An 18895-nucleotide genomic window follows, 5' to 3' on the forward strand; every position below is an offset into this window, starting at 1 on the left:
TTAATTTTTACGCACACAAAACAAATAAACAATTTCTATAACGCTGAGGAGAGAAGCGCCGAAGAACACTCCGCCGACCCCGCCGATATCCACTGAAAACAGTAAACAATGTATTTTTAAAATCCGAATATTATTAATTAGCTGTGGAAAGGTCTCATTAATTATAAAATACGTAAGCTCAACGTAAAATGTTGCTGTTAAGCCTACGTTCTCACTGTAAAGATTACTTGTCGAAGATTACTTAATTATTATTGTGTATAACTATATGTAGCAAACTTCTGAAAAGATTGCACTAAAATATGTGCAAAAACATTTTAGTGATATTTTGTTGTATTACTTAAATTAAAATAGTATTAAACAAGTAACTATCATCTTTTTTTTTAATTGAAGGGCAGAGTTGCGGAGTCTTTATTACTTATGTGTTAAATTTTGGCCATTGATATTTCAGTATTTGTTTGTTAATTATGGGATAGTGACAGACCTTTTCCATGCGTAGGTATGATATCATAATATGAGTTAAGCCGCCAATCCACCGAGCGCACGGAGAGACTACGCACGTGCGTCAAGCTTCGCTTTGTAAGAAAGTATATTATGTGACTGTGTCCACTGCAACCCACGAACACGCTACGCAGGAATTGACTCACGTAGCTTGCTCAAATATGGTGCACACGTAACTCAACGCTGGCCACGCTACGTATGCTGTGCACGGGATACACGGAAGCGTATACATAGTATTCAAAACTGTACTGCGCTACAGTTGTACATAGTCGTGGCCGTGTGCATAGCGTGTGCTGCAGTCATGGAAACGTTGACCCACGTAGTCAAACTAATAATTCCGTGCGCCGCGTGGCCGTGCAAAGCGTGCGCCGCGGTGGAATGGCGGCTTTATGATTATGACTGAAAGAGACAAGTAGCTATTAGTCAGTGACCGAATTTCTACATGATAATATTTTACCCGACTAAAAGGGTTCCGAGACGAACGAGCATCTTGGCGTCAAGCACGTAGAAATCAAGCAAAAACAAAAAAAAATATAAAATCACATCAAGCGCGGAGCAAGCACTTAAATTCTTGATTCAAGCGTCAAGCAAACATTATAAACGATCAAATTGCTTGAAGGAAGCATAAATGCTACGTGCTTGCCGTAAATCTGTTCGTCTCGGAACCCCTTAAAGTTGGTTTTGACTTCGGTAAATTTAGTTTTGACATTCGAAGCAGTTTAGAACCGTAAAGTAAATATAAGTTTTATCCACCATTGAAATGTCGGAGTTTCAGTAAATGAACGCGCGATACAACCTGTACACTGTATAGCTACACGTGTACCAATTAATTTTCGAGTTTCCTCAATCTCTAATTGATTCCATTACTGGAATCAGATTTCGACGAAATGAAACCTGCGATTAAATGATACATAGCTGATACTATGTTACGTGTAACTTTAAAATCATGTGAATGAGCCTGCGGTGTTCGATTTTTGGGTCTTTTTGATGGGGCGAGGAAAAAGCGGGGTGCACGCATTCGGATTTCGGTGACACGGTCGATTATCCGACGCGTTTTCAGTTAGATGGTGATAGGACGAGGAAACGCTATTGCAATTGATCCAGTGATTACACGGGTTTAGAGCTGATTGTGATCAAACGATGAATGACACGTCATTGGTCGACTTTGTAAGAATTATTGATAGATTTCTATACATGTGCCGATGGCTCGCCGATCATCTTAAAGTTTCGCGCGGCCTTTACATAGCGGGCCCCTAGACGGTCAATTTTATTGTGCAATATCTCGTATAGTGTAATATTATTGACTAGAGTTGATATTGAACGCGCCCGCCTTTTACTGTCAAATAAATTGTTTAATAATATTGTTCGAAGATAATATTATTGCACCATAAAATTGATTTTCTAGGGCCCACTTACATCAAAATAAACTACTTGTTATTCGTAGAGCACATAGATGCTTTTCAGATAAAAAAATGTTATTGGAACCCTTTTCTTGAAGGTTCTAAGACCCTTACATCAATTGAATACGATTACAGAGATCCTGTGTTGGAATTTTAGTAAATATTTGTACATGAGTAACTTTCATTGTGAATAAAATAAAGATCATTAGCTTTTTCGCAAGCAAAACATTATAATTTATGAGTACTTACTTAAATGTGAGTGGGTTAATACGGTACTGTATCAAAGTACAATTTGAGAAATTGATTAATTTGAGCATTATTTGTTCTGGTGTATGGACTCTAGCAATTCTACATTTCAGTCAATGTTAATTCCGATTACTTGGCTGAGCTCGACTACTAAAACTATCATGACAGTCCACTATTCGATCCGTCCCGATCAGTCCACTATATAGAAACATTTTTCGTACGGCATATCAACTACCTAGATGATGCCCGTTCATTCCTGTTGCGCCAAAATTCGTTTATCTATTTATAAAAATTATTCTATGAGCTTTTCCTGGACTAAAGTATCTTCATACCAATTTTCAGCAAAATCGGTTCAGCGGTTTGGGCGTGAAGAGGTAACAGACAGACAGACATACATACTTTCGCATTTATAATATTAGTATGGATATCTAGTAGTCACTAGTAACCTGCTAATCCCAGCTTGTCCCTGATGGCGAATCTTCTCACCCTAAGCGTGGGCAGCTGCGCCAGCCGCACGCGGGCCCGGGTCACCTGGGACACACCAGATGGAGCCTTCGCCACACGACTAGAAGAAAGTATTGGGTTATGTGAAGGATTTTAGAGGAATATAGAAGAAATTTAAGCAAAATGAGCTGGTGAATATTATGCATTATACAGGTTGTAACCAAACAAAGTGATGAATACTATAGGGTGTGTGATAAGTGTATTTGCCCCTTAAAAAGAGTGCACTTTAAAAATAGCGGCGCTGAAGACTGCGATGCTGCTTTCACTAAGCGAACAGAGTCGGTTAAAAAAGGTAAATTAAAGCTAGTTCGTTTTGATGCTACATAAAATATGATGGTTTAAAATACTATTTAGGACGAACTTAGATACTTACTCAAAAAAAATCAAGCAGGTTTAAAGTTGTGCTTTAATAAAAATGCTTTACTTACTCGAAGAACACATGCACCACCTTGTACTGGATATCTTCACACGCCATTGGACAGTTACATTTGAATTTCAGGATGTGATCTGTAAAACGTAAATTAATGATTTTTTTTTGTTTTAATGAAAGAAGGGGGCAAACGAGCAAACGGGTCACCTGATGGAAAGCAACTTCCGTCGCCCATGGACACTCGCAGCATCAGAAGAGCTGCAGGTGCGTTGCCGGCCTTTTAAGAGGGAATAGGGTTATAGGGGAGGGTAAGGATGGGAAGGGAAGGGAATAGGGGAGGATAGGGAAGGGAATTGGGCCTCCGGTAAACTCACTCACTCGGCGAAACACAGCGCAAGCGCTGTTTCACGCTGGTTTTCTGTGAGAACGTGATATTTCTCCGGTCGAGCCGGCCCATTCGTGCCGAAGCATGGCTCTCCCACGTATAAAAATCTAGAAAGCCAAGGATGCTTCCTAATGATTTTCTCACACCTTCCTAATGATTTTCTTTAGTCATGAGATTTAAAACCATAATAATTAGTCTGGTAAAAAGTAAAAAGTTCAAGATAATTGAGAGTAGGTAACTGTTATTGTCTAGTAAAATATGTAATAAACACGTGGAAAGCTACTCACTTGATCTATTTTAGGCACTATTATCTCTGAGAAACAAATAGACCGGCAAGTAATTGTAGGCTTACACAAGCAATGTCCTTAAACACATTATTAGACTCCAAAATAAATAAAGACGTGCTAAGAGAAATAATTGTCTCTTAGTAGCCACATGTATAGTTAATATACAGGATGTAACAAAATAAAGTGATTACACTTTAGAGTGTGTATGAGTTCCCTGTATAGAGTTGACTGTAAAAGTAGCAGCGCTGAAAGAATTACTGTTTTTACCTTTGTATGTGAAAATTTTGACGCTGGAGCCCTATGCCCCTACAAATAAAAAAAATGCTCTTTCTGCACTGCTACTTTCACAGTGAACTCAATATAAGAGACACATACACATCCTAAAGTACTATTAATTTGTTTTGTTACACCCTGTATACATTGGTTTATTTTTATGTGGTTTGTTATTAAGCGATATTTTATGCAATACACAAAAGAAGGGAAACTAACAAAATAGGAACTTTTACAATTTATTTTACCTATAGTACAAATAATTCAAGATTTCAAGATTTTTCCTTTTCAAATTACAACAATGTTAACAAAGATTTAGTTAGTAAAGTTATCTTACCCACTTTAGTGGTTGTAAAATAAAATTCTAGAAATTACAACTTCATTTTTAAGTCCTCGCAAAAACTTGACTTCTTTTTATATACTTCTTACCTTTGTTTTGATAAAGGCATGCCAGCCCTTCGACGTCGCAAGCCGGGATTTTTACTGACAACAGAAATGTATACTTAATTAATTTTCTGATTTCATGAAGATATATCTCGCTTGAAATGTGCGTCTTATTTGGAACGGATTTCAAAGAATATGTATGTACATTTCGCATTGTTTCGGTACAATCGTCCTTAGATTTCTTGTACAGCGACACCTTTTTTATTATTTATGTAATTTTTTTATTACGGATATCTCATAAAGTTAAACAATGGAGTTCACTTCCAAACTTACCGATGTCAGCAAGAAAGTGATGAGTGCAGTTACAGAGGCTGTCTTGCGCCTGGCCCCTGCAGTACAATAGGCAGCTACTGTAGGTGTACCTGCAGAGTATCAGACTTTACTTTATTTTAAAGCCGTAAAATATTAATAATAAATAATAATAATACTCATTTATTTGCAAAGAATGTTGTTAACAAAGATCTTACATGTAGTAAGTTTTATACAGTATCAAACATTCTGCTTAAGAAGCATGCAAAAATTAATTTAAATATTTCGTTATTACAGCGATCTTACAATAAATTTTCTATACTTAATTATAATTGTCTTAATTATAAATGTAAATTGTCTTATCAGAATGATAGCCACTTATAAGTTTATGTTAGCCACACATTAATTCATAGATAACAATAGAAAAAGTTGCCTTTACTGTACAGATAAAAATCAATATTCATAGCTACCAATCCTGTGCAGAGAAACCTGTGCAGCAAAAAAATAAGGCTTTTCAGAAATCAGAATCTAAGAGCCTGTATTACCACTTCCTGATAAGTGCCGAATAGGCTATCCACCACCTAAATTGATAGATGAATATGGAGAATAAGAAGCCCTAAATATTATAATTTATCTGGATAGCTCGCCATGACTTGAAAATTCTTAAATTTGGCTCGGAACCCCTAAAAAGTTTTGACAAGGCTCATTACATAGCTGAAACTGCTTAATCTTCAATACAATATTGATAAAGTTGTTCGTGTACCTGTTGAAAGGCCAACCTTCAAACCCTGGAGTTTCATGTGCGAAGAGACAGCCGCGGGCAGCAGGCGAGATACTGTTCACTGACGCATCGTTCACCGTTTGTTCCACCTGGTTAAAGTATATCTTTCTACTATATTATAGTAACTATTATACTCGTAATATCTCACTCCCTGCTAGCGTGGTGGACCAACTGATTCACACTCGAAGTCATCGCGGGCTTTAAGTGCGGCGACCGAATCAAGAAATTTCGTAACGAAAAATACCTAACAACCTAAGAAACTCAGACCGGCACTGATGTGCTGGTTAGTGCGGCGTTGCCAGACTTCGGCACATTGTTTGTGCGTGAGACGTATGCGAATAGGGATGATGACAAGGTCAAAGATTAGCGAATTTTGTTAATAAATAAGTGTTCCCAAAATTTCAGCTTGATAGCATTTGTATTTTTTTTGTTATGCACCTTCAAAGTTGGATATTCAAGTCGAATTTTTTTCAAATTAAATTTCTTAATATTTGTATACAATTCGATAACTTATGCAATTAAAAGCAACTTTTGTTATGAAACCGCTTTCATAAACACAATATTTAATATACCTGTCGAACAAAGTTGTCTCCCGATGCGTACAAACTACGAAAGTCTGACGTCATACTTTCGTAGCACTTTGTATGGAGCGTTTCGGGCAGGTCTTTTTTATGAGATATTTGAATTGTCATATCTTAGTGAATTTTTAAGCTATCAGAGTCATTCTTTCAACGATGTTTCTATTTTTTAAGTGTCTTTCAATTACCGATAAGAAAAAAAAATAGTCATCATGCCTATTATAATTGAATAAGTTGATAAAAAATGCTATGCAATAACTTTACTGCGGCAGTCCCCGAGTGCCACACGTAATTTGCTTAAGTAGCTGAGTACCCAAGGAATAGCCACGCACTAGTGCCTTTAGGAGGATTCGCTCGCTGGGTCGCGGTTGTGTATCCCGCGTATCCCGTGGCTCTGCCTAAAGCGGAAAGTAGGAACACTTGTTGGGGTTTTAGGTCAGTGTCCAAGTGTGGCAATTACTAGTTATTTAATGATTATTGATTGAATGATTATTGATGAATTACTAAGCCACAGACTGAGACACAGACAGGTGAGCGCGTCGGTAGCTCAAGCCGGAGGTCGCGGGTTCGAATCCCGCCGACGGAACAAAGAGTTTTCAAAGTTCCCGGGTCTGGATGTGTATTAAATATGCGTATGATATAATAAAAATCTTAAATATATGCATAGTATAAAAGTATTAAATATATTTCCGTTGTCTGGTACCTGTAACACAAGTCCTTTAGGTACTTAGCACGGGGCCAGACTGACGTGGTGTGAAGCGTCCATAGATATTATTATTATTATTAATTAATTATACGTAGGAGAGCCATGCTTCGGCACGAATGGGCCGGCTCGACCGGATAAATACCACGTTCTCACAGAAAACCGGCGTGAAACAGCGCTTGCGCTGTGTTTCGCCGAGTGAGTGAGTTTACCGGAGGCCCAATCCCCTACCCTATTCCCTTTCCTACCCTCCCCTATTACCCTATTCCCTCTTAAAAGGCCGGCAACGCACATGCAGCTCTTCTGATGCTGCGAGTGTCCATGGGCGACGGAAGTTGCTTTCCATCAGGTGACCCGTTTGCTCGTTTGCCCCCTTATTTCATAAAAAAAAAATTACAATTCTGCATCATGCTATCTAAGTTTTTAAATACGTCGGTTCATTTACGATAGTTGAAATCAATATAGAAACAGACTTCGGCCTGACCGAGCAACCACTTGGATCGGTTGGAAGATCTTCCTTTGTGGCCTCCATTAATATTCCGTTTTTTACAAAACTCTTATTTTTCGAATAATCAAACTCTGATTCTCTCTCTCTCTCTTGTATTATATATCTTTGAAGCTCAAAAAGTTAGAATTTACGATTAAGCAAAAACATTACATATTACGTTGACCTATAAAGGTTCACCTTTATAGGTCAAAGTGTTTATAAAGTTTTTAAAACAACAAATCTACAGCACCTTTATCAATATTATTAGTTAATTACGTTTTTAAGCTCAAAAGTTTCACGTAACTATTGACTGAAAGTTTAGAAATCCTAATTGGCTGCTAGATTAAACACTTTGATTTGATAGAGCCGCGTTATAGCACTACTGAAAATGTGTGTTGTTCGTGTAATTACATTTTTATTTTTAGAAACAGTTATAAGTACAAAAAATTTTTCACATATTTAAGTTTTTCTAAATATTTTATTTAGCTTTTTTACATATTTTGTCTTACCGCGGCCGCACCTACGTAAATTTTGGATGCCTGAAAATTTTATATTAGGATGTTAGGAATACAGGTCCCTGGACCCAGATATCAATCTTCAGGTTATTAGCTCTAAGCCTTTGCGTTGACGTTACCTATGCGTTGACCTAATAATTTCATAATATAAAAATATTTGTGTCATAACACTCGGGGACTGCCGCGGTAAAGATATTTCATAGCATTTTTATCAACTATTTATTGCTAATTATTATAATTGCTAATATCAACTAATTATTAACAATTATAATAGCACACAAAATTTCCTGATTCGGTCGCCGTGCTCAAAAGCTATGCAATATAGCTCATAGATCATCTATCTAATACTCGTATATACGTTACGATGGTAATATCAACGAGGACCTTCAATATGACATCGAACTTGGTGACAAGGGGCAGGGAGGCGGCCCGGCCGAGTATGTTCTCCATCGTCGCTGAAACTGTCTCCTCTGGGGCATGGATCCGCATCTGAAATAATTATGGTTTTCCGATCACATTATATAGATTATACTGAATTTGTTCCAAGGATATTTTTGGTGTCGGGTTTCTTGATTAGATTAATTGGAACTTTGGGAGTTATTTACTTTGATTTTAGTTAATTAGGTGGTAGTGGAAAGTAGTTAGTAAACATACGGTTTCAACTTATATGTTGATAGTAAATATTAAGTAAACTACTTATACCTTAATTAAAACCTTTTTTAGTTATTTTGTTCAGGTAATCTCTTTTTATTTTATTGGACTTGTAAGGCGCTTGTAGTTTACAACACTTGTAAAAACGTAATAAAACAATTTACTCAACCCGACAGAGTTGAGTTTTTATTGCCAAATTACCAAACAAAACTTAGTTCCTTCACAGTTTTACAGTAGTAAGTAGTTTTGGCACGAAAATTCACTAAGGGCTTTTTACAATTGCGATTTATGGTAGACAAGGCGACCACCTCGAAGGCGAAGATTTTAAATGATTAAGGCCTTTAGGTAAGATGTTCAAGTTGAATTTCACTATTCAAGTTTGAAATAAAAAAAGTGTGATGTAATTTTTATTAAAATACAAGCTTTGGCCAAGGATCTTGATGGCGTTCTTGCTGCGATCTCTAAATGCTTATATAGCCGAAGCACTGCACAATCACCCGTATATCGCTAGAGTGATAAGTATGTCTTCTTTACAGCTTTAGGGCCTCCGACATATACATCGGAACGCGCCGCCCTTGCGCCCGCGCTACCACAGCCCCACTGCCCGCAAAACTCGAGGCTGAGGCCTTAGGCCGGGCGCGCACTAGCGGCCAAGCCGCAATATCAGCGGCAAGGCGAGCACTTTCAGTATCATATAATTTTAAACTTTATCTTCATTATTGTAATGCATAGTATCGCTTGAGAAGTCACGGCCGCCCGTGGCCGCTCGTGGCCGCCGGCGGCCGTGATTTCTTAAGCGATACTATATATTCCAATAATGAAGATAAAGTTTAAAATCATTATATTATGACACTGAAAGTGCTCGCCTCGCCGCTGCCATTCCGGTGTGGTGCAGCCCTTAGGGTGTACTCTGCAGCAGATCGACGCGACAGATCGAAAATTGCACTCCTTAAATTACAACTAGTAAGCAATACTAGGCGACACGGCGCTCTTGTACTATGAAGATTGTCACGTCGCTACGTAGCTGTTTGGTTACGCCTAGTATAGTCTCACCTTTAGAGGTTAAAGTCAGTACTCAGTATATCTCACCCCCACGAGTTCCTTAGCGGAGAACTCAAGAGTTGGCAGGCCGACGCGCCGGTTAACTGTGAGCAGAGTCGAGTTTATGACCGCTGAGTTGAACACGAAGCATGAACCGTACTCCGTTTGTATCTTGTGGAACCTAAAAATATTTAAAAATTTAAGTGATTGCCTTTACAGGTTTTTATGTCAGCAGATAGTGATTTTCATATTATAAACTATTTTTTATGTTATCAACAATAAGTTCAGTAATTAGAGATCTGGTAAAAATAAGAAGATTATTCAGTATCCCTTTATTTTTCTTCATTGTAAGAGCGTTTAATAATAAAATAGGTCACTTTGTAATTTATATGTTGACGTAGGAGAGCCATGCTTTGGCACGAATGGGCCGTCTCGACCGGAGAAATATCACGCGCTCACAGAATACCGGCGTGAAACAGCGCTTGCGTTGTGTTTCGCCGAGTGAGTGAGTTTTTAAAAAAAAATAATAATCTTTATTGATGATAACAATATTATAGGTACATTGTTTACATTGTTGATAGTAATTATTGTTAACTTAACTTTAATATAAACAATTTTATGGTACTAAGTACCTAAACTAGGTCCCATGACCTGTTCTTATAGGTACTTAACTTTAGTCATGTTAGTGCTCGGATATTGTGTTGTCTGTCTGTGTGTCGTGTATTTTTTACCGGAGGCCCAATCCCCTACCCTTTTCCCTTCGCTACCCACTCCTATTTCCTTCCCTACCCTCCCCTATTCACTTCCCTACCCTGCCCTATTACCCTATTCCCTCTTAAAAGGCCGGTAACGCAGACGCAGCTCTTCTGATGCTGCGAGTGTCCATGGGCGACGGAAGTTGCTTTCCATCAGGTGACCCGTTTGCCCCCTTATTTCATTAAAAAAATGTACTTAAATGAAGTATGTATTTACAGTTTAGAATTTATTACAATTCTAAATATTCCAAAGCAGCGCTACGGCCTACGACGTAGCTCTACGTGCTACGATCTAGTTAACTGTGTGCACAAAATATAGATATACCGCATGTCGCTCCATTTGTATGAAAATGAGCTTGTCACTTTGACGTACCGATGATAAGAAAAGTGCCCATTAACTAGGCCAACGTTTCCATTTGAATTTCTACAGCTCAATACGGCATTTTTAGGCATTTAGGCATTTTTAAAATTCTGATTGACGTCCGATTCCCATAGCAAACTAAACAACAGACTTTCGAAAGACGAGCATTGCTCGTCGTATGGGTGCGCGGTACATACACATGCGGTATCTATCATGATCTATGTCTGTGTGTCTCAAACTCCTCAAAGCATTATTAGGGGTATATTGAATTATTGCTTTGTAGTAGTTATTAAAAATCTTGCTGCTGGTGTACCTAAGGGTCGTTTATAGTAAACGTTTATTTAAAAAAAACTTTTTTCTCCAAAGGGTTGTTCTACTTTTGGAGTAAAAATAAAGCTGAATAGCATCTTAGGCTTGTCCGGGGAGTACAATTACAACTATAATATAAAAAATACGAACTTTGAAAAATATATTAACACAAATTAAATTATTTTTTAAAGTAGTCGAACCCCCTCTCTCCAATTCGCTCAGACTCCGATTCCTCAGAGCTCTGGCGCCTTGATAGCTACCTTCCCTTCATGCTTATTATAAAGCATTTTAAGGTAGATAATTAATTCTAGAATAAGGTAAGGGCAAAATTCTAATAAAAGACCCTTAAAAAATAAAGAGTTATTTATTAGAATTTTCTTTGTTAAAGAAACATAATATAATAATATGACCACGAACATAAAAATTCAATAAATTTAGTTAGGGATTAACTTGACCTAATTTGTGGAAAACATCCTCAACCGATTCCAACACAAATAAGGAAAAATAACTTATGAGATAATATGGCGGAACACAAATCTTCTTATATCGGCTCTTTTTGTTATACTGCCTTTTGTATCAACTGAAACATGGTTATTTCATGCTTTCTTTCAACATTAAGAGCGGTTTTGTACTATGTCCCATCCGAGATTACGGGCGGATAAAAGTACGGTAGGTAACTGAAGCCAGACTTAAAATACACCGCCGATTTTATTTATTAAAACAACTGCTCACTCTCCACCCTATCAAAGAGACTTTAAAATTAATTAAAAACAACGCTCATCGAGCGATCTTAAACTCTTAGGCGGCCCTTATGTCTTAAGAAGCAAGAAGAATAGCCAATGTACCATCAATTCATAGACGTAGATGACATACCTAATAATAGGTCGGTTTATGTCATGTCGATGTTACACAGTAATAACATACACCTTTTCATCCACTTTTTCCACTTTTATTAATTTATTTTATTACAATTATGTTTCACACGACCGGTTTCGACAGAAGATTCCCATATTTAATCAAATATGGGAATCTTCTTAACGATCAGACATGCCTCTCAAATTTTATATTATTACAGGATACTTAACATTATATTGGACATAATTTTATTTTAAGTTTGACATTTAATTTAGTTATTAGAAATTTTAATATATATAATATTGACATTGGCATTACTTTGACATGATTTATATAAATATTGATATTTTATGAATTGTTATTATAATATTATTATTTATTAATTATAGTTGAGGGACATTTAAATTGAATTTTTGATCTATCTAATGTAATTATTGTTTTATAATTTAGTTTTTTGACCTTTTTTATATTTATGTTGCTATTTAAGTACAACTCCTATTTTAGTCATTAATTTATCAATATCAAAGGTTATACATTTAAAAAATTTAATTTGTAATTTTTTTGGTAGAAGAAATTGTTTTTGGTAGAAAATTGTACTAAATGGTAGAAATTTTTCATGATGCTGACAACCCTATTTTTGTTTACCAATTTTTTTTAAATTTAAAATTACCTGCACTACACCTGATGATGATTTTGTCGAAACCGGTCGTGTGAAACATAATTGTAATAAAATAAATTAATAAAAGTGGAAAAAGTGCATGAAAAGGTGTATGTTATTACTGTGAAACATGAATTTCCACCAAGAAGTTACGGTACATTCAATATCATGTCGATGTTAGTCGAGCTCATTCGGGTGGGCTTGACATAACCCGCCAAAATACGTCCGCCGTGTGCCTATGAATCAATTTCCTCGATAGTACATAGATTTAATGAACTTTTCGTACACTTCACCCCTAACGAGGCACATAAACAGCAGGAATGTAATAAAACGTTATAAGTACGGCAATTTAGATCGAGGAGGTAAATTGATTGCGTATTGTATAAGCGTATAGAAACCATACATCAAAAAGATTTAGACATTGGCGTCTTTACGTTTTGAAATATATTATGTTTATTATAATCAAATGCGAAATAATTAAAAATATATTTGTATCCAAATTAACGTTAAGGCCTGTTTCACCACTTCCTGATAAAGTGTCGGATAGGTTATCCACAACTTATTTGACAGATTCTCCATACTCTCTCTGTCAAGTTAAGTGGTGGATAGCCTATTCGGCACTTATCAGGAAGTGGTAAAACAGCTCCTAAATGTGGTTAAGTCGTGCTTGATTAATAAACAGCTCTATAGCCCGGTCCCCGGACACGTAGAGTTTCGGCCATTGAGCTTTGTCTCTTTCATTCCTTACACGGAAATACAAACAAGACAGATAAGCCATATACTTTGAGGCCATATAACCATGGCCTTAAAGCCATATAACCAGTCATTAGCTTTATACATACTTATCACAGCACTTGAAGTGGATCCCACCGAACCAACAGTCAGACAGCAGCTCCGTACACTTGAGTCTGATCCTCCTCACACTCTCGATGAAGTTTTCAACACAGGTCTCGTTCATCCTACAGGTGTTACACACTCGGCAGTAGTTTACATTCCAGAAGGCAACCTCTTTGTAGAATGTTTGGAGGGAGGATGGTTGGTTTGTTCTATAAAAAATATTACTGTTACTTAAATTAGAAAATCGAAAGTGCTTTTTTTTAATAAACTTATATGATATGGGTGCCCATGACTACACTAATAAAGTGTAAAAGACAAAACTTTCGATCACTTTACGATATCATCGCGCGCATTAAATCTAATATTTTTTTTTATTTTTTTTTTATGAAATAAGGGGGCAAACGAGCAAACGGGTCACCTGATGGAAAGCAACTTCCGTCGCCCATGGACACTCGCAGCATCAGAAGAGCTGCAAGTGCGTTGCGGCCTTTTAAGAGGGAATAGGGTAATAGGGGAGGGTAGGGAAGGGAAGGGAATAGTTGAGGGTAGGGAAGGGAATAGGGTAGGGTAGGGTTTAGGGGTTTGGGCCTCCGGTAAACTCACTCACTCGGCGAAACACAGCGCAAGCGCTGTTTCACGCCGGTTTTCTGTGAGAACGTGGTATTTATCCGGTCGAGCCGGCCCATTCATGCCGAAGCAGGTTAATTAAAATAAAAAATCCTTTATAGACATGAGATTGAATTTTGGTTATGGATTTAAGCTATAAAATTATTACACGAATCGTACAAAACTTACTGATTCAAATACATTTTAGCTCGACCCGTGTCGGATTGCTCACACACAGTGACAGCGGGGAAGGGGGTGTCCCACTCCAGGTAGTCTGTCAACACCGAGTACGATGCGGCGTCAGTTGCAAACAGCTCCAGGGAGGACTTGAGGATCGTTCCCGCGCCAATACAGCACGCCAGGAGTATAGCCGCCCAGAAACATCTAGGAAATGAATGAATGAAAACTACCTATGCCTATTCGCCTTCTGTAACGAAAAAACCTAACCCCCCCCCCCACTCCGAGTGGTCGGTCGGCGGTCGGCGGCGTTGCTGCACCGCTGTGCCGGTCGGTACGGCGTTGCCAGACTTCGGCACGGTAATGTGTGCGTGCCACTACACGTAGGTATGCGAAATAAAATTGCATAAGTTGATAAAAATGATATGCAATAGCTTTACCGTGGCAGTCAACAAGTGCCACTCATATTTTTCGTAGGAGTTTAGATGAATGTTGAATACAACTATTGTATTATTCATCGTTGTTAATTGGTTAATATTTTAACGAGCCAATCAAAAGCGAGTAAAAAACTTCATCCATAAACTTCAAAAGCCAGGAAATAATAAGTCCGCTTTTTTCGTATTACATAAAAGCAAAATTACCTTTAGTAACTAAGGGTGGGTTGCACCAGAGGCGTAGTTATAGTTTAGGGTTAAGGTTATTGTCAAATATGGCGTCCAATACGGACTTTTACAAGGGATTTGACTGACATTTTGTTATGGTTAAAGTTAAAGTTATAATTAAAGTAAGTTGGTGCAACCCACTCTAATTAGTTGGTGTTTAGTCAAGTTACATTTAATGTAACTTGACATGTCAACTTACTTTAACTATAACTTTAACTTTAACCATAACAAAATATCAGTCAAATCCACTAGTAAAAGTCCGTATTGAACGCCATATTTGACTATAACCCTAAACTATAACTACGCCTCTAGTGCAACCCACCCTTAGTTACTAAAGGTAATTTTGCTTTTATGTATTATGTATACGAAAAAAGCGGACTTATTATTTCCTGGTTTTTTGATTTATGAAAAACGCTTTATGGGGTGCAAAATTACAGCGCTCAAAATTGTGTCAGTATGGTGCAAATTACCTTTTGATGGCTGGTACATGAGATGTTGACAGCACATGCCCCACGCCGTGCAAGTTGCTCATATCGCCAAAATAATGTAATTTATCCCGCAATTTATTTATAACAGACATATCTACTGATTAATATTTTTAGAATACGCAAAACTAATGAAGTTTTTTGTCAAACTGTCGCACTTACTGGCGCACTCAGAGACGAACATTAAGGTTGGGTTGCACCAGAGGCGTGGTTAAAGTTAAGGTTAAAGTTATGGTTATAGTTAAGGCTAAATTTAACTTTAACTTTAACCTTGACTTTGACCGGAGAAAGATGACAGCTGGTCCAACAAGGTTATAAATGAACGTGGGCGGGGGCGCTGCTGGTAAAGGAGAACTGTCAAAAATGGCGTTTTTGTATAATAACAACGTTAGTTCCTTTTTTCGCCACGCGCATTTAAAACCTTGTCGAGGTCTATGGTTATGGTTAAATATGGCGTCTTGATGGCATCCATTTTTAACTTTAACCAAAGATTTGACATTTTGCATTGTAGTTAAAGTTAAAGTTATAGTTAAAGTTAGTTGGTGCAACCCTACGAATAATAAAAACTATGCAACCCAACTTAATACAATATTATCTGTCAAACTCTTCACTAATTACTAAATTAATGATGACATTAAAATATAATATCTCAGAGATCGGCGGTTTGTCACAATATATTTTGGTAAAGTCACTTGAAAGCTACAGATAGCTTAATTTATATATCTGCAGTAAAATATTTTTAGTCGTAGGAACCAGATGAAATTATAATAAAGAACAACACTTAAAATATTTTAAAACGAGTACACAACTGCAGCTTGTGCAAGTTGGAATGCCCTCAGAATTTTCATTTAGCTATTTCGTGCTAATTAGTTTTAAACATGCAATTATAAAAGTTTCATGTTTTACAGTTTGTGTTTGATAATAATTAATGCAACGTTTCGTTCTAGAGTTGTTGTTTAATCATTGATTACAAAAAAATTAAATATTGAATATCCTGTCCTGTTGTTATTTTAAGTTTCCATTACCAATTTAATGTTTTAAAAATTATCAAAATATTGATAACACAAACAAGATAGGACGTTTCGTTCTAGAGTTGTTGTTTAATCATTGATTACAAAAAAATTAAATATTGAATATCCTGTCCTGTTGTTATTTTAAGTTTCCATTACCAATTTAATGTTTTAAAAGTTATGGTATTTTGATAACACAAACAAGATAGGAGAAAGAACAAGACAATTATTGTCTTTTAGTTGTACTTGTTGTTGTTGTTTGTTTGTTTATAAATAATATTAATTTGATAATTGATAAGCTGTTTCCTTAGAAATTTGGTTATTAAACTCTTATTAATCGATCCTGGTATTTTCGGATGAAGGTTTCGTTTGATTTTGTAGTTTTGGTAAATACATATTAGAACTCTTAGGGCCTGTTTCACCACTTTCTGATAAAGTGCCTAATAGGCTATTCACAACTTTTTGACAGATTCTGCATACTTGATCTGTCAAGTTAATTGGTGGATAGCCTTATCAGGAAGTGGTGAAACAGGCCCTACATGTTGTAAAAAAACACTTCCATCCTTCTCTTAGACAATAAAAGAAATCCTGCACGACTGTTCCCTGTTCTTACTTTGTCTTTGCTAAGTAATATCAAAATAATTCAAGTAAAAATCTATAAAATATAACGTAAGATATTATGATAACTAGCTATTTGACCGAGCTTTGCTCGGTATTCGATAAAACACGAATAAAATGACATTTTCTAAAAATTATTCCTAGCTAGATCGATTTATTGCCCCCGAAACCCCCTATATACTAAGTTTCATGAAAATCGTTGGAGCCGATTCCGAGATTCCAATTATATACATATATACAAGAATTGCTCGTTTAAAGATATAAGATATGACATATTTTTCACTCACGAGGAACCCTGTTGTAAAATTTGCGTGCCTGGTGTAATGCACTAAACATGTTATAGAACGGAAGTGTAATTGTAATGGAAATGTATTTACCGCGGTAAAAATGGACATAATAATATTTTGTGAGAGTACATACGAGTATTGTTTTTTTTTTTATGAAATAAGGGGGCAAACGAGCAAACGGGTCACCTGATGGAAAGCAACTTCCGTCGCCCATGGACACTCGCAGCGTCAGAAGAGCTGCAAGTGCGTTGCCGGCCTTTTAAGAGGGAATAGGGTCATAGGGGAGGGTAGGGAAGGGAAGGGAAGGGAAGGGAAAAGTTGAGGGTAGGGAAGGGAATAGGGTAGGGGTTAGGGGATTGGGCCTCCGGTAAACACACTCACTCGGCGAAACACAGCGCAAGCGCTGTTTCACGCCGGTTTTCTGTGAGAACGTGGTATTTATCCGGTCGAGCCGGCCCATTCGTGCCGAAGCATGGCTCTCCCACGTATGTACGGCATAGCTATCACCTGTGCTTTATATATATTTTTTTAAATTATGCCTTTCACACGCTCTCACCATAAAGCGATTCTTATGGCGGCTCTCGACATAGGCGAACGCGTTGGCCAACGCGTCTGCAGACGCGTTGGCCCAATGTGTAGAACGGGCGTTCGCGCGTTGGCCGTAGGTATTTAGACGTTGGCCAACGCGCGAACGCCCGTTCTACACATTGGGCCAACGCGTCTGCAGACGCGTTGGCCAACGCGTTCGCCTATATCAAGAGCCGGCATTAGCATAGTTTGATCTACACACAGCTGTATCAAATGTTAAGCTACTACGGGTACGAGACGGGCACCTAAATAGAATTTGACTTAGGAGGTATGGAGAGTCTATCATGTTGTGGATAATTTTATATAAAAGTATTTCATCTTTTAAACCTCTCCGCTTATCCAAGGACAACATTTTAGTTTTGTCAATATTTGTAAACTTGTATTGTAATCTTTTTAGAAATTTATTTTGTATTTTTTCTAACATATCAATGTATTTAAAATAAAAGGGATTCCAAACAGTTGACGCATACTCAAGCACTGATCTGACAAGCGAGTTATAAAGTATAGTGTATGTTGTTGGTTGTTTAAAATCGTTAGCCTGTCGAAACAAGAAACCAAGAATTTTGAATGATTTGTTACAAATACTACTTATATGATTTGCAAAAGTTAGTTCACGGTCCAGAATTAATCCGAGATCTTTGACTTCATCGACACGCTTAAGAGTTTTACCAAACAGTGAATAGTTAAATAATGATAATTTTCTTTTCCTACAAAAGGATATAGTTTAAGTTTTTGTATTTATCTTTAATTTTTTCCCCCAAGATTTAAAATGTGATCCCAACGATTTAAAAAATATAGAGAACTATTATTGTAAACGAGCTTTTGCCCACGGCTTCGCTCGCGTTAAGAAGTATTATTATATACAAACTTTCACCCCCTATTTGAACCCCTTGGGGTTGGAATTTATCAAAATCCTTTCTTAGCGGATGCTTACGTCATAAAATCTACCTGCATGCCAAATTTCAGCCCGATCCGTCCAGTGGTTTGGGCTGTGCGTTGATAGATCACTCACTCAGTCACCTTGAGTTTTATATATACAGGGTGTAATAAAAATAAGTGATAATACTCTAGGGTGTGTACGTGTTCCTTGTAGAGAGTTCACTGTGAAAGTAGCAGCACTGAAAGAACAATTTTTTTTTCACTTTTGTATGGGGAAATTAGTGACGCTCGGGCCCTTGCCCATACAATACTAAAAAAAATATATCCGTCTTTCAGCGCTGCTACTTTCACAGTGAACACTCTACAAGGAACACGTACACTCCCGAAAGTATTATCACT

The 18895-nt window shown here is 37.2% G+C and overlaps 1 protein-coding gene across 1 annotated transcript; it reads right to left on the bottom strand.

The window, feature by feature from the left end:
- Positions 1 to 15209, bottom strand: LOC121740396 (sodium channel protein Nach-like). The gene is made up of 11 exons (XM_042133078.1): positions 15100 to 15209; positions 13980 to 14174; positions 13190 to 13393; positions 9458 to 9590; positions 8102 to 8206; positions 5417 to 5523; positions 4678 to 4766; positions 4390 to 4443; positions 3077 to 3155; positions 2591 to 2709; positions 1 to 92 (listed from the first exon to the last, which is right to left on the bottom strand). The coding sequence occupies exons 1-11, from the start codon at positions 15207 to 15209 to the stop codon at positions 1 to 3; spliced, it is 1287 nt and encodes a 428-aa protein (XP_041989012.1).
- Between the last annotated feature and the right edge of the window lie 3686 nt (positions 15210 to 18895).

The sequence above is a fragment of the Aricia agestis genome, chromosome 3, assembly GCF_905147365.1.
Source record: "Aricia agestis chromosome 3, ilAriAges1.1, whole genome shotgun sequence".
NCBI lineage: Eukaryota > Metazoa > Arthropoda > Insecta > Lepidoptera > Lycaenidae > Aricia > Aricia agestis.

Bases quoted from the DNA above. Each gene is read 5' to 3' on its own strand.
- LOC121740396 (XM_042133078.1), bottom strand. From the start codon at position 15,209: ATGTCTGTTATAAATAAATTGCGGGATAAATTACATTATTTTGGCGAT. The intron at 5,524-8,101 runs GTCCTCGTTGAT...TACTTTAACCAG, and splicing joins AGTTCGATGTCATATTGAAG to GTGGAACAAACGGTGAACGA. The intron at 4,767-5,416 runs GTACACGAACAA...GATACTCTGCAG, and splicing joins GAAGGTTGGCCTTTCAACAG to GTACACCTACAGTAGCTGCC.